Below are 17,525 nucleotides of genomic sequence, written 5' to 3'. Positions count from 1 at the left end.
CCAGAGGAAAATTAAAAACATGTCTATTGGAGCCACAACATATTGGATACAGAATATTACTTACAAAAACATCAGTTTAGTGTGTAATTCAATAAAAAAGAACAAAGCACCAGCAGTGAATCAATGGATGGATAATCAGTAAGGCAAGAAAAGAAAGGAATTGTTGGTCACTGTATTATCAACGGACAAATTTCTAGTGTCAAAGCAATAATTCCAAAAAACAAAAACACAATTTTGCGAATGAAAAATCTTAAACTGTGGATAAAATATACACACATTCTACAGAGAAGAATCATACCTTTTTTTTTTTTCATTCATAACTGAAATTATGTAATTTACAAGTCAAACAACTCATACCTTGGGCCTAAATTACATTACTTGATTCCAATCTCCAAGATATTCACATTTTGTTGAGTGATCATCTGTGCCTTCCTACAACTATCAGGAGTAAAGCAAGATGCTCTACAATCCTTTCGAGTATAAAAATCCAACAATGAAATCAATTGATATATGAAGCTCCATATTGTAACTGCCACTCCATGCAGTCCTCAATATCAAAACTGCTTGCACAATCCAACAATGCATTTTGCTGATGTTCGTAGCGACATATATAATTCAATCCAACAAGTAGCTCACAGATGGCTGCTTCAGTTTTTTCCCTATCAGCAAAATATAATGTTTGCAGCAGAAGAACATTTGTCCTTGTAACTATTTGCTGTTGCTCAAAATTACGCTCGCTCTGCCACCTGATCATATTATGTGCCATTGGGGCAAGCCATTTCAGTATCCCATCAAGGGTCTCTTTCCAATCATGGGCAAGTGGAGCATCATATATCGCCAGATTCTTGACATATGATTTGAGATTGGTCTTCAGAGACAGTCTCAAGCTCGCTGGCAGCATCTGATACAAATCCTCCCTAGCTTCCTCACCAACCAAATGAGGGTAACGTAGCAGCTTCTCTATGACAATTATGACATTAGCATAATGCAAGGCTAGGGCAGAGCCTCCCACAGTGGAAGGAGAAGCATATCCCGTCAACCTACTTTTGGGACCAAATTGTGCACTATTCATCTCACCACCCAAGGATTGGGTTCGGCTAAAATAACCAGAATAGCTTGGGTGGTCTCTCTTATAACCACCATTCCCGACACTGCAACAACCTGAAATTTGGCTACTCCCTTCCTCCCTATCAATCTCATCATCAGAATCAAACTTCGAAACTGAACTACCCAAACTAAGACACTCCATGAAAAGCCTTCCGGGACTAGTTCCACATGGAAAATTAAAATCTTCCACCCTAAACATTGCTGCCTCCCCTCTCCTCGAATCAAGCCTAGGCTTCAAACTTGCCTCCCTTTTCTTCATTCTGCCCCTCTCTATCGACCCCGAATGATACCCATTACTACTACCCTTACTCTGAACCCGTTTAAAAGGACCTGAAACTGTTTGGACATGACCCGAAACTTGCCTGCAGTCATCCTTCAACAAGACAGAAGAATGTGCCTCAGGATTGTCCCTCAAAGCAGAGTCCCCAAAAGCCACACAAATTTTTGCATAAATCGTACACACAGTCCTAGCTAACAACTCTACAACCTTATCATAAGTCTGGTTCCAAAGGGAAATTTCCTTAAGATGCCTGACATCTTGCTTCTGCCAAATCAGCTTCTGCTCAAACGCCCTTCGACTCTCCTCATGCTGATTCTGCTGAAACTTCTTCGAAGTCTGTTCCAATTCATTCAAAACCTCCATTTCAGTATACAAATTCGACGTGGCATTAACAAACCTCTCCATTTTCCTCACCATACTATCCATATCCTTAACCAAAAACCCCAGCTCCTTAACATCAATAACCCCACTAACAACATCATTATAGACGTGTTCAAATCCTCGTAAAGCCGGTTCACTACATTTCTTCCCTAGCCTAGACACAACATTCCCGACCCGGTTCAAATCATCTAGCTTTTCAGCTAAAACAAGCTGAAGCAAGTAACTTTGGTCATCAGAAACCAACAACTTAATCCCTTCCGAGTTCAGGATCTCATCTTTGAGCTTAGAGATTTCAGAATCGGTTAAAGATTTATGTAAATGAATGGTTTTGGACATTGTATTAGCGACTTCGAAAGAAAGAATCCCAATGCAGCGTTTGGGTTCTGGGTTTTTGTTTCTCTTAGAAGATGGTTCAAGGAGAAGAGCGTGTTTAAGATTGTTACTTACTTGGTTCCCCATTTTGAGTATCCAAGGTTCAGCCACCATTTCTGCCCGGGAGATCTCGGATTTTGTAGTTGGCTTGCTCTTTCGTTGTTGTGTTGGAGAAAGTTGGGGCAAAGTGTGGGGGGAGGAATCAAAGAGAGCAGCTGCAGAGTTGGAACAGAGAGCCTCTCATTGTGTTTGTGTTTTTGACAAACATGTTCGAGGGTTCGGGTGTTTTTAACTCCTGTGTTCTGTTCTGCTATCGGCTGCTGCTACCATTCAATAATATGATGTTAAATAATTAAAGTATGCTGACTTATTTTTATTTTTCCTGTTTAAGTGTAATGGATTGGTTTAAAGTTCTACCATTTTTTTTAGTCCTTACCTCGCACCCTGAGAAATATTCAGATTTCATTGATTTTCGTTGACCAAAGCTGTAGAATACGGCATCTTTGAGATATTATAGTCATGCGACTATACGCATTTTAGGTTCTATTATCAGTGCCAATGTATACACTAATTACTGTATTTAAAATTATCGTAACTATAACGTGTCAACTGTTGAGTTGTGTTCTACTAGTAAATGGAAGATATTTAGGTTTATAAAGAGAATATGTCACTCCATCAAATATGTTAGTTTTTTAGGTTGGATACTTATAAATTTTATACTAAATTCTTTTAACAAATAGTATCAGAACTAAACCCTAGTAGCTAAAATATGGTAGTGGAACAACTTAGATGTGTGGTATCAGAGCTAAACCCTAATAGTTGAAATATAGTGGTGGAACAACTCAAGTGTGCCGGACGAAAAGACCAGGGTCTGACAGTGGTTTCGTCCGAAGGAAGGATTGTTGAGTTATGTCCTATATTAACTAGTAAAAAAAAGATACTTAAGTTTATAAAGAGAATATGTCACTCAATTCAATAGACTAATTTTTTAAGTTGGATATTTAAATATCTTATGCTAAGTCCCCCAACACCAACATCATCTAAGATTTTTCATTTAAAATAATATGAGCTCATTTAATTTTTTTTCTAAAAAATTTAGATAAGACAATAACATCTAATAAAATTTTGACGCATGTTGCACATTCTCTCTCTAATTATCATAGTTATAATTGATAATTGGTCGATTTGAAAATGAAAGTATATGTGATAAGATTTTACTTAATCCGTGGACAAATGATGCAGTGCACGAGTCCCACCACAGACTTTCTTCTGTTCAAAAAGTTTGTGGGTATTAGAACTAAGATTTTGATCCCCCATGCTGCATAAATTTTAGTTATGTGTCATCAAAACAATTTGTTTTGTGATATTAAAATCTCACAAGAGGATAAGTTATTATGTCCTAAGATATTTCATTTATTTTCGAATCGGACCTGTTTCACAATTTATAAATTAGGCCAACGAACGTCTTGACGTTTTGTTTGGTTGTATATATAATTTCGAGTATAATATTTTGATTAAAATTAAAGATGATGAAATTTAATAGATTTATCATTTGCGTCCAAAGCCAAACACTAGCTTTGTTTGCGAATGAAGTAGAGGATATGATCAATTAAGAAAAACTGAGAGACATGTTTAATCATAGGCTTGTGACCACACATACAACTGAGAGACATGTTTAATCATAGGCTTGTGACCATACATAATTTTTTCTTCATTGGCTTTTGAATTGATTTTCTGGTTTTCATACTCAATTTGTCAAGGTGATCCCTATGGGATACAAAAAGAGGAATTCTTTGTTTTTCAAATGATCATAAATAAATCATTAAATATAATCGTATTTATAGCTCGGTCAAAATCTTATCATTAGAGTAATTGATAAACATCTCAAAAATTAATTATAAATTTCATTTTAAATAATGTATCATGTGATATATCATATTGATTAATTATCTGTTTGATATGAATTGTCTAATACCTATAAATGCTTCTATAATTCTATAAGGTCTTTTTAAATTTGTTGTTGTTGTTTGATTGTTTTTTTACTAGAGTTTTTAAAGATTAAATAAACTATTTTGCATCTATTAACAAAACTTTAAATTTTAGGCTTTTAAGAGTAGATGTTGAATTTTTTTTTAAATATTAAAATATCTAAAATATTATTTCTTTATTTCATAATCTTATTTCATTTATTCATAACATAACTTTAAATAATTTACTTATTAAAGTAATTTTATAATTTTTAATAAAAGTTCTCATTAACAATCAAAACAACTAAATTTTTTGTGGTAAAAACTCTAATTGTAAAAGATCTATTTAAATAAGTTCTATTTGAAAACAGAGCCTAAGTGGATGATAATTTTTCATAAGTTTTAAGTAAATTTATTAGATTATCTCATCAATCAATGAATAAATATTATATTATTTGAGATGTATAACATTACTCTTTGTATTTCTAGCTAAATTCTCATTATTTGAACTTGTTAATTCTTTTAAAGGAACCCAAACCTTAAGTTCTAGATATGAGCTTCTCTTGATTTGAGGCTGATTTAAAAAAACAGTCCTTTCTGCTAGGTGGCTTCATTATAATTATCATTATTTATTCTAAAAATGATTTTTTTTTCCAAAAAAAGGAATTGATATCCCCATTTAATCCGAATAGTCGTAACCAAGAAAGTAGGAAGGATAATGAGTGCTCTAGTTATGAAGCGTGTTTGACCTAGAATTTCTTTTGGATCAACAAAATAAAATCTACAAAACCAACTTTGACTTGAACTGTAATCCACCTCACATACTTAGAATATTATGATACTAAAAATTAGAAAATTGCATCAATTAAATATTTAGTAAATAAAACTGAGGATTCCAAGTACATGATTACATCAACTAGCTAGCAACTACTAGTGCCAGACAAAGTGTGGTGGCGCAAAATCTTCTTTAAGTTTGCCATTTTGGGGTTTCCAAGTCAAAGAGTACAAGTAGATGTCTGGTGTTATGGGTCAAGTAATCCAACATCCAGAGCGCTGATCATTCTCATATTTTTGTGTCCTTTGTGGTCATTGTCCTTACAAAATCATTAGTGGGAAAAAAGGAGTCAACAGAGGGACATGTTACTAGTACTGGTAGGACCTCTTGGTTATAAGTGGTTTAGAAAAATCAACAGTTGGCTTGAAACTTTGCAACTAAAATCATTTAGGTGCCATCTGCTCTCCTTTGATACTACTATTCCTTTGCCTGCTAAGGCACCTATCTTTTCCAAATTACCAGTTTTTAGTAAGGACTTTGGATTGGGTTTGTTGTTTGATAATCAAAGGAAAAGAAGTTTTATAGATGAATGAATTTGACCAAAGTGATCATGAGGGAGTTTTGTCAAAAGTTAACACACAAGTGGGAGTTGTTGATGACTTTTTTTTAAAATTTTTTATTTTTACAGGAGTCACTGCTTACTTAAGAGCCAAAGACCAGCCACATCAACATGGATACTCACTCTGCATAGGGCATGAAGAAAACAATCACATAATGACAAAAAGAGAAATCAAATCAACTAATTAACACATCTCCAAGCTTTTTAATTTCTCTAACACATGACATTTGAGTTTGGCTTTTTGTTCTGTATGCATTATGAGATGTCCAGCAATTCAGCAAATTGCCCAGATCCCAATAATTTATCATATCAGAAGTACTTTAGAATGAATTAGACCCAACAAATATTTTTTGCTTATGATCAGTACTACTGGTTGATTGAGAAGAAAATTCACATTGTGTAAAGATAATATCAATTTATGAATTATATAGCTGGGACGTTATATATTATATATCAATCAAGCTGCAAGTTAGCAAATTGTTTATTCGGTGAGATACATATATGGACAAATTTTGAGTTTTTAACGTATCTCCCCTGACTTGTTAAAGTGCTATATTATTCATGAATCTAAATTTCAGCCAATAAATCATGTGGGACAAACTCTCATTTTGCTGGGGAAACATGGTGAGGCTTCAGCCTCAGCCTTCAAGTGGGAACAAGAAGAATCAACCGCAATGAACTTTGCAGCACGTTTCTTCCACTCAGTGATCTAATTAATTAACATGTAATTATGTAATGGCATGCACATTACAATTGATGGGCTCATCTTTGGACTTTGATGGCATTTTTTTTTTCACTCTTTGTAGCTTGTAGACTTTTGTTGGAAAGGGAAGTGGACGAGGGGCCCGAGGGAGCTTTACTGAATGTACTCATTAGCGCCTTAAGAAGCTCATCAGGACCATGTTCCCTTTTGCCTATAATTTTGTGTATCTCAATATATGCCCACCTCTTTTTTTTTTTCTTTTAACCTTGTCGTCACGCATATATCTTCATCATTTCAACGTGAATATTCATGCATGCCATGGTCCATACACCATCATGATTTTCGTCTCTCTTTAGTCTTCACCCTTTTCTTTTTTTCGTTTTTCCCTTTTACTAATGAGAAATGAGATCATCTTTCGCATGCATTATGCATATATACGCACAAGTATAGTAAAAACAAATTAAGGGCTTTGTATATATAATATTAATCGTGCATGAGCTAGGGACCCCTTAACAAATCCACCACCTATGAGAAAAAGACATGCATATACATGCAGCACGTTGGCTGAGTGGAGAAGATATGCAAATTAAAGGAGGAGCGAATAAAAAATAAAGCACAAAAAGATTGGTTGATGGAATAGTAGTTGCATGTAAGTTTGTGTTTGGACTCACTTTTTCTTTTGAGAACGAAATGGGTGTGTTGAATTTTGCTTTGCACTTGCCTACGGGGAGCTTTTGTAACACACAAAATAAATTTTAATAGTAAGACTTGAGAGAAGTCGTTTTCGTGGAGAGGGTGGTGACTGGTGAGTGTGAATTTGTGCTTTGGGTTTTTGTTGGTTTATCTTTTTCTGACGAATGACGCCAATTAATTAAAGGTCTTCAATTTGTTGATGACTTTGTATATATGAATCAATCAAATCAATCAATGAGTGTTGTTTATAAAGAAATTTGCTGTCCCAGATTTTGCATATACAGACGATAAAGGTCTCTTTCTTGATGAATATGGTTTTTCTACTATTTCTTCCTATGTGTTGTAGGTTGAACGTCCTGGTGAACTAGTTTTGGGCTGGGCTGGATAGTTAATGAAGCCCAACCAATAGTTTTGGACCGAATCTTCTCAATGGGGAAGATGATTTCATTCTGGGTGACACTACTAGCACCCCTCCTTTTCTCTTACAGATAAGACCCCATTGGTTTGTATTTACAATTTTATTCTTTATATTTTAAGTAGTATTAAAAATTAAAAATTTTCTTATTAAAACCCGAATGCGGTTTTGCTCCCATTGTCTTTCTCCATCACAAACTCTTTAAATCGACAAAGTTTACAAACAAGAAAGAAGTCAATTAAAACAAAAAGTATTTGATTTAGAATAAGTCTTATCCGAGTATTTACAATTGATTTTTGTAGGAAAGATAATTTTGTGAAGCTTTCACTAAATTTATGAACATGCTAATGGACAATTAAATTTGGTGCTTATTATTTTTTTTTTTAAATGAAATGGGAGAGAAAGAATCGCCCATTGGAGTTTTATTGAGCAAGAAAAACAGTTAATAAAATGCTATATCGATAAGTTGAAAGGGGTTGAAATGGGAGACGAAGAGAGTCGCTCGCGGGGCTTTTTGAAGAAGAATATTAATGAGGGTTATTTTAGGAATTAAATAGGATGTAAATAGAAAAAGGAGCTTGAAAGGATAATCGACGAGTGGTAACCCAAGTTCTAAAATTTGGGCCATCTTGAGGTCGTGACTTTGAGCAGTTCAGCTTGGATACAATTGAAGCCCGCGATCAAAGATTAATAACAATAAAAATAATTAAAAGCGTGCATCACTGTCAGCCCCAGTTGGCTTAGCTAAGCAAGAGGTCATTGTTTCAAGTCTAAGGGCTTGTTTGGTGGCTCGCATAAGGCTGCATAAAAGTATTATTTTGTATTAAATGAAGAGTTCTGTTATTTAGACTAAAGGAAGATAAAAGGAAGACAGAAACAGCAGCACGTGCTACCGTTTTCTATCCTCTCTCTCTTTAGTTTCCTACATGCGTGAATTCAGTCATGGGCCCACAATTAATTTTTAAAAAATAAATTTAACATGGCGCGTGAGCCAATATATGCATTTAACAATCATTTTAAAATTTTTTTTTTTGTATTTAACAATCAGTTTCTTGTCCTCTCTCTTTTTGCATCTCTCGTATCTCTTTTAGTTGTGCATTTAACGTGAGTCAATATCTGCATTTAACAATCAGTTTCATGTATTCTCTCTCTCTCTACATCTCGCATCTCTTTTAGTTGTTTATCACACAGCCAATATCTGCATTTCCAACCCTGCATTTGCTCGATTTCAGCAACAAAAAAAAAAAAAGCTGCCATAAGGAAAAATGAAAATATTCGGTGCATTTCAAAGCCAAAAATTATCACAAATACAATATTTCCCAAATCAACTTATCACACAAAAATTATCACAAATCACGTAATTAATTTTTTTTTTTTACAGAATTATCATTATTCCTATCACAATTTTTTTTAATTATTTGACAAAAATTGATATAAAATATTGATTATGTACGAATGAGAGATAGAGAGAGTTAAATGGGACTTTAACAATGACTCAAACGGAGGGGATGTTTGTTCGTTTCCGGTTGTTATGCTGGTGGCAGCTTCGTTGTAGATCGATTGTCAGCAGACGTTGGGGACGAGTTCTATTACTGCCTGCAGTGTTGGATGGTGATGGGGATGAGTGGAGAAAGGCACACGTGAAGAATGGAGGGGACGAAGTAAGGAACGTGTGAAGAACAGAGGGGACGAAGTTCTGAGAACGAGAACGAGTGGAGGGGATTTAAACAAATCTAGAGAATGAGTGGTTGGGGAGGGAGGAGGAGAATAAATGGATAATGTTTCAAATAAGGAAAATGATAAATGAAGATATTTGAGTTGCTTTTTTTCATTTTTCATTTTTTATTTTATTATTTATTGTCGGTCCCACAAATAAAAAAATTAGACTAAGGAAACCTGTGAAACGGCAACCCACGCTGCTGTTTCTGTCGTCCTTTAGTCTTACTTTCGCTCGTTTATCATTTTCCTTAAATGAATGCACACTCATGTGTGGCACCAAAACCAACACACACAACATTGCATTAAAGGAGTGAGAGTTGCCGCATTAGCTAAACCCGGCTCACAGCCGGGTTTAAGTTAATGCGGCAATTGCTGCTTGTTTTTTTTTTCCCCTCCCTTCAGCGTTTGTAACTGCCGCTTGACTTTTGTGAGTCGGGTTTAAATTAATGCGGCAACTGTTGTTTGTTTTTTTTTTTTTCCCTCCCTTCAGCTTTTGTAACTACCGCTTGACTTTTGTTTTTGCTTTTTGACTTTTGTTTTATAATATTAATAATAATGAATAAATATAACTTTTAATTTAATATAATTTTGTATATTTTTACATTATAATTATTAATATAAATTAATAAATATGTAATTTATCATTCAATATTATTATATTATATTTTTACATTATAACTTATTATAACTAATAATAACTATTTAAATATGAATAATATTAATTTAAAATTAATAATAACATAAAATATTAATACAATTTAAATGTATTAATATAATATAAATAATAACATAATATAATATAATATTTAATTTAAATTAATCACAAAAAATTATTATAGTACACTGTGGTACCAAACATTGTACAACATTGTTATAATACAATGCTAATGTAATACAACATAATACAATACACCAACATTAAAATAATGCAATACAATATAATACAATACAGTGTGCCAAATGCACCCTAAAGGAATATGCTTAATTTGGAGAGGGGACAAGTTTGATAATAATAATTATTATCGTAATTACCCTTACAAAATAACTACTGTTATAATTTGTGCTTATTTTTATTTTGTCATTTTGTAAGGGTAATTAAGTCTTTTTTGTGGATGGTTTATACAATTGAAAATTGAATAAATTCAAACTTTAATAATATTTTTTTATAACAGATTAAATTTAAGATGAATAATTGATAATTTTCCTAATAATTAAAGGGTTAATACAACTTTGTTGATCAACACAATGAAGACTTATTAAAAAAAAAGAAAATAGAGGTGACATCGGTTAGTATTATTGGTGCATACTTAAGAGCACCAAAAGACTCTTTTAATTTAGCTCTTCAATATTTATATTATTTTAAATAAGATTATTAAATAAATTTATATTATTTCCTAGAAGACTTTTTAAATAAAAATAAATTTATATTATTTTAATCAGACTTTTGACTATACCAAAATAATAATAATTATAACACTTCTCACTCTTTAAGGATAATGGGAAAAAAAAACATAATACTAAATTAAAGGCTCTAAGAGACTCTCCAAATAAGATTATTAAAATGAGATAAAGGAGTACAATCTTATTTGAAGAATTTTTTAAAACTCTTTTTGTTGAGATAGTTCTTCAAATAAATAGTAGGGTCTCATTTAAAAAGCTTTTTAATCACGCTTTTAAGTTTATAAAAGATTCGTCAGCATCTAAAGAACAAATCTTTGATGTTCAAATTATTTCTCCTCCTTTATACAAACTTAGCTCCCTTACAAAAAGAGCATCTCCTTCAAAATTTGAATTACATTGTCTTCTCAAATGTTAACTTAAATTTTAAAACGTTATGTGATGACTAAGAATAGCAACAGCAGCAAGTTCTAAATTTTAGTTTCCACTTTAGAGAGTGGAGTCCCCCAAAATTAGAAAGAGTGAAGAATAGAGACTATAGAGAACAAATGAATTGTATTTTGAATTTAAGGGAGCTGTGCTTTTCTTATTCATTCATTTATTTAAATACTCTTTCAAGAGAGTTACAGACAATTCTAGAAACGGCTAAAAATATCCTCTCTAACAAACTTGACAACACAGCAAAACAAAATTATAATAATAAGTAAATAACAAATTCAACACAATATCTTTAGAATATCTAAGTGTTGTAATTAGTTGCACCATCAGTCACGAACAAAATCTTGAAGTTTGAAGGGCATTTTAGGCTGTCTCTTGGGCGTAGCATGAGCAACCAACTGTGCAATGATTGTATCATTATGTGTGAATCTTATGACTAAAATTTTGAAATCCTGAAACTATCATAGAAACTATAAAATAATATGTTGTAGTTTACAAACAAACATTTCAATTTGAAAATGACTATTGAAATTGTTTACAGTCTCATAACAATCAAGTTCGGGTACCCTTCATTTGGACATCGAAACTACTAGAGACTGTTGAAATTGCTGCTTCGCCTTGCGTCTAGATCTTGAAATCATGATGTTAAGTGTTAGCCTAGTTGGACTTTTTAATTTGTCTCGTTTGTCGAATCTGTCAATAGTCAGAAACTGTGTACTGCTTTACTTCTCATTCGGGTTCTGATGTTACAAGTACGGTATATCCATCTTATTGAATAAATCCACAGCTTGAATTTGCTGGGCCCATGTCAAGGGCATTGACATAATTTATCAACAAAATTACCAACGCGTGGATCATATTAATCCAACAAAGCATTAGGCACCAGAATGAACTACTCTAATTAATTATGAATACTAAATTAAAATTAACAGTTAATGGTGGCATACTTATCTGTTTAGAAGATAAAACAAGGAATATTGACCATCATTTACACCTTAGGCCTAAAGCAAATAATGATTGACAATTTATTTGATATGGGTCCTCAAGAATCCCCTTTAAAAATTAAATAACCTTCCAAAATTGTTACACTTTATGCGTCTTTAGAGATTTTGGAATGAAACTTTTAGAGTTTTTGACTCAACAATCACGTGTAATCGATGGATATGGCATGTTTGAAGATTCAAAGAGCCCCAATTATTTGTGTTCTAGTGATGAAACTTCTAGAATTATATACATATAATATACACACGTGTGTTGGGTGGTGTTATCCATTTTTGAAGAACCATAAATACTTGAAATGTTGAAAATTGAAAACTCATTGATCTAGAACGGATGTGTTCTAGTGAATATATATATATATATATGTTACAACATTTGAAACAATACAACATCTGAAATAATGATACTCTGACATCTAATTCCATCGGTCTATATCTATTACTCACAACTAGAAGATTATTATTGTAGTCTCAAAAGCCATATTTATTGAGAGCCATAAACTAATTAGATGATAAACTGTCTGTCTCTTTTTTCATATACATGATAAGTTTTCGAATGCACCGTGTGCATTGGCAGGAGAAGAGTTTCTTCCCAAGAATTTTTTTTTTTCCGAATCAAGTATTACTCATAAATTTTTAAATAATAATAATTAAACATAATTTCAAAAATAACAATTCAGATGATTAGCAATCTTCCATCCAAATATAAGATCCATAAAAATAAAATGTAACTTGTAAGATTTTCTTCACAAGATTAGAACTAGATGAAGCTCGCTATGGACACATATATTTGAGTTATAGCATAGTACAATTAACCTAAATGATCGCAACATATTTACCAAGGCCAGCTTTAGAGTTTTTGGAGGCTTATGCGAATTTCTTTTATAGGGCCTTTTTTTATTTTGAAACTTAATACTCAAAGCAACATAAAATATCTCAAAGTTCGGTCCACACTTAGTTCTTGAATTTCAAAAATAATTAAAAAGATCTTAAAATTTTTTAAAAACAAAACCTAAAAAATTAGTGAAGAAGATATCTTTTTTACTTCCATTAGAACCATTACAAATATATATATTATTTTAAAATAGAATATCTAGAATTGTATCACATAGAGAGTTGAGAAAATAAATTAATAATAAAATAATGGATATGGACTTTATATTTCAAGAATCTAATTTTTTCTTTTTTAAATGAACTAATGAATGTAATGATTTTCTTTATAAATAAGACGTTAAGGAATTGTTTCATCTATTGATTTTTGAGGTAATAAGGTAGTAGAAATTAAAAGGAATACTAAAGTTAAAGATTCCAATGTTAAATAATTAAGTTTTCTTAGAAAACTGAAAAGGTAAAGAATTTAATTTTTTTCTTAGAAAGACTAATAATGAATGAATTAATGGTTAGACAATATTATTAATTATGTCTCTTTAACACTAAGATTAGCAAATATGAATAGGCTTTCCTACGTAAAAAACACTTCATTAATTAAAGAATTATTAAGGATATACTCAAAAGATGAGGCCTTCCCAAAATATGAGGTTTTAAACAACTGTCTTGTTCGTCACTTAAAGCCACCACTGATATTTATTGTAAAATATAAAGATCAATGAATTTGTAAAATATAAATTTTGAAGAAATAAGAGGGATTCAGTTTCCCCTAGTTGCAAATTTGGTTAGTTTTTTTTATTTTTTTATTTTGACCACGAGGTATCCTGGAGAGGGCTCAAACTGTGGGAGGCACCTTTAAGTCCGTACCACAATTCAGACTAGAAGTCCTCGCTCGAACCGAGAGGCACATGTTCTCCTAACAAAGGCGACTTCCCTGCGACTCGAACTGAGGAGCAAACCCAATCAAGCCACTTAAGGGGACTCTATTGCCAGTGGAACTAACACTTCGTTAAGTTTTTTTTATAGAAGTATTATATTGGTGTAAATTTTCTCCGTTGGAATTAAAATAGACGTAATTATTTCTACAAAAGTAGTATAAATAAATAAAGGAGTAAAGGCTCGATTGAGGGTCACATGTGGTCAGGTAGATGAAAGTCAGAGTAGCCATTCCATAATTGCGTTTCGAATATGCGAATCTCTTTTTAATTTTTTGCCTTATGATTATTATATACCAATAGAATTATTTTTCTGAATATTTTTTAATACTTTTACGTTATTCTTATATCTTTGCTTTTTCATGCTTTTTTTTCGTTTAATTAGAGTATGACCATTCAACTTGCATCAGATCAACCGATTGATAGAAGTTGTCGGTACCTAAATTGATTGACTGAGTGGAGCATTTTTTTTTTAAAATTTAATAACCAAATTGAATATCATAATATAATGGTGACTATGACATCACTTATTTATTATATTTCCTGGTTTTTTACACCGTTAAATAGTTAAATTTTATTGACTTTTTAATTATTTGACGGTACTTAAACTGTGATTATTTGACGGCGTTTAAACTGCACGGTCTGGTATAATACCTTTTGGTCGATACATTTATAATTCAATAAATAAATTTGTATGTTGTAATTTGTAAATCAATTATTAATTTCTCTTCTCTAAAACCTCCCAATTCGTTTCTTGCACTCCTTTTCTTTCCCTTCCGGCCAGTATTCTAAATTGCCCGTAACTTATTTTTAAATTTGATATAACTGAAATCATATACAAACTTGTTATAAACAGAGAATTAATACGATTAACACTAATAAGTTGAAAAAAGTTATTTTCTGTAAGAAGATTATTAACAAGAAAACCCCAACTCAGTTTAATATTCAAACTAAACTATTGTAATTATTCAAAATAAGTTATGGTAAACATTTATAATAAGTTTATCATACGTGCATTTATAGTAATATACGTTTAAAATTTAATTACATATTAAACTCGGCAATGAATTCTACTTCCACACGTGGAGGTACGATACGAGCTAGTAGTCGATTAACCAAGCATTTCTTTAGAAAAATCAAGCAATTATTGTAAAATTATTTTGGTTACCAAGCAAATGTGCCGTGTAACACAAGACAAAAATCAGCATATTGTATTCCTGATTAATATTCACCATTTACGCAACATTTACAAAAATCGATTTCGATTATATAATCCTAAAAAATAAACGCCCCAAATTTGCCAATTTTCTTTCCATTTTCCCATTAGCCAAACAGATTTAAGAATCATAAATATTCAGAAATTAAAAAAAATCGCATATTTGGTAACATTACTTAAATTTATGTTCATTAACTAATTAGCCGTATGAATATCAACATATTGATCTGTATCGGTATAACAAGTCAATAATAGCACCCAAAAGAAAATAAAAACCGCTCTAAGTATCAACAAATTAGTAAAACCACGCGGCGCGTGGTTCACAAACTCTATCCCGCACGCGCGCACGCAGAAAACGTTAGGTCTAACAAACTACTTTTGACCGGACCGGGTTAAACAAAATAATTATCATCCCCCTTTTTACCACTTCTACACCGGCACAAAGAAAGACGCCTTTATAGGCGCCGACTCGTAGCAAAACGGCGCCGCAGGGTGCTGCCACTTCTTGAACACCACCGGCTTGTCGCCTTCCGCCGACCGTTGCTCCTGCCGTGACTCCACTCTCATCGTCAGATCTTTATTGTTGGTGGTCGTCGGCGAGGTGGCCAGCGGCGATAGAAGCGGAATCGCCACGTTCCAGGATGAAGCCGGACTGATTTGGAGAGAAGCCGGCCGGCGCCGCTGCAGCCGGCTCGGCTGGTGCCGTGAACCGGAGTTATCATTTCTCGATGAATCAGCCATATACAACAGAAGAATTGATGAGATTTCCTTTGAACGGAAACTTTTGTTTTTATTTGTTTAAGATTTTGGAAAGCTGAGGAATATAAGAGCGGATATTTTTTTGTAATTTTTGGCCGGGTGAACAGAAATAGGGAGGGAAGAGAGAGGGAAAGAGTATATATAGGGAGCGAGGGGCATGTGGCTAACACGTTGGGTGAGTCCAGAAAGAGTTGAGAAGGGAATGAGCTGTCACACGGCTCGACTATTTAGCCGATTGATTTTGGATTTAATTTTGACTGAATTATGACTCGGATCTCACCCTTTTTTTTTTTTTGAAAAAAAATATTTTTCTAAATTAATTAATTTAGTTACTGTAAGCCGTTTTTTTCTGACAGAAGGGGAAACATTTTTTGAAGTCAGAAAAGGTTATTACACAATAAGTTAAGACAAGCAATTATGTGAGTTAATAAACGGGATCAGGCTACGGTGCAACTGTGGCACCGTGCCACAGTTGCACCTAAGGTTCCCCCTAATAAACGTCTCCATTTTTTTTAAATTTTGTGTTTTCATTTAATTAATTATTTTTTTTATTTTCATTTTTCTAGCATGCAAACCACGCTCAATTATCATTAAGCGTTTGTTTCCGAAACTTCTTATATTATTTTAAAGAGATATTACAAGAATAAGAGAAATCGAATTGATAAAATATGTGAACTTATGTGAAACTTTAAATTAGTCATATTCACAATAAGAAGTCTATTAAATAAGAATAGATTAAATTTATTTTTAATAATTAAAAGAAAATCTTATCAACAATATGCATAAAACAATTCAAATCTTCAATTTTTTTTAAAAAAATCTACCACTTAGGTTCCATTTTATACATTTTTTCAAGTATAAATTATGTAAATAGAGTTTTTATTTAAAAAAATTTAATTATTTGGTTGTCAATGAGATCATTTATTAAAAATTTATGAAATTACATTAATAGATAAATTTTTTAAAGTTATGTTATGAAAAGAATAAAATAAGATTATCAAATAAGTAGAGGATATCTTTTTAACCTCTATTTCTAAAAATTTAAAATTTAAACTTTTGTTAGTAGAGGTAAAATATCTTAGTTAAATTTTAAAAGCGCTACTAAAAAAATAACCAAATAATAACAAAAATTATAATAAGAGTTTGTGCAATTAAATAAGCACTTATAACCATTAAATAAGTCATAGAAAATTAATACTTAGTCAAAAGTGGTTTTTAAAATTTTAGATTAAGATAAAAAAGAATCCCCAAAATTTGTATCTCATTTTAAACTGGAAAACATAGATCAGGAAATTATAAAATAAACATGGGGTGGGTAAGTTTAGTTCAACATAACAAAAAGGCTATTCAAGTCAAGTTTGTTCTTCGAAGGAGTAATTGATTATTCGAGAACTTTCATTTATGAACAATATTTTATTTATCGTATTTAGTGTATAAAATTATAATTTGTTTTTAAATATATTAATTAATTTGTTTGAAGCCAAGCCAAGTGAAACAAGTTGAGCAACCAAACAAACCAATGGCAGCCCAAAGGCAAAGAAGAAGAGCATATTCATGGTCAGAGGCTGAGCTGGGGGTGTGTTATTTGACCCTTTTATCTGAAACAACAACAATAATAAACAACCACGTCACCATCACCTGGGCCCCACTGGCTAACAAAATTCTATGGCTCGCTTTCAACTTTTAGTAACTCTTACACCACCGGGATCTCCATTTTGGACCCCACCCACGATTAAATGCTTTTAATCAACGTTATTTGATCAACGACATTTCAACCTCCAAACAACCACCGTCCGATTCTCTTAGTGCCCCATGGAATATCTGACGGTTGATGTCGCAGTTACGTGTTCGACTCTGGATTA

At 32.3% G+C, this 17,525-nt stretch overlaps 2 protein-coding genes across 2 annotated transcripts; both read right to left on the bottom strand.

Moving 5' to 3' along the window:
- Positions 1-277: 277 nt before the first annotated feature.
- On the bottom strand, positions 278-2,469 carry LOC18033283. The gene has a single exon (XM_006420069.2). It carries the CDS (start codon positions 2,252-2,254, stop codon positions 500-502), a length of 1,755 nt encoding a protein of 584 aa, XP_006420132.1. The 5' UTR covers positions 2,255-2,469; the 3' UTR covers positions 278-499.
- A 12,607-nt stretch (positions 2,470-15,076) lies between these two features.
- On the bottom strand, positions 15,077-15,759 carry LOC18031193 (uncharacterized protein At4g14450, chloroplastic). The gene has a single exon (XM_006420068.2). It carries the CDS (start codon positions 15,643-15,645, stop codon positions 15,334-15,336), a length of 312 nt encoding a protein of 103 aa, XP_006420131.1. The 5' UTR covers positions 15,646-15,759; the 3' UTR covers positions 15,077-15,333.
- Positions 15,760-17,525: the final 1,766 nt, after the last annotated feature.

This window comes from Citrus clementina, unplaced genomic scaffold (assembly GCF_000493195.1).
Source record: "Citrus clementina cultivar Clemenules unplaced genomic scaffold, Citrus_clementina_v1.0 scaffold_9, whole genome shotgun sequence".
Taxonomy (NCBI): Eukaryota; Viridiplantae; Streptophyta; class Magnoliopsida; order Sapindales; family Rutaceae; genus Citrus; species Citrus x clementina.
This window is presented reverse-complemented; position numbering and strand designations above follow the sequence as displayed.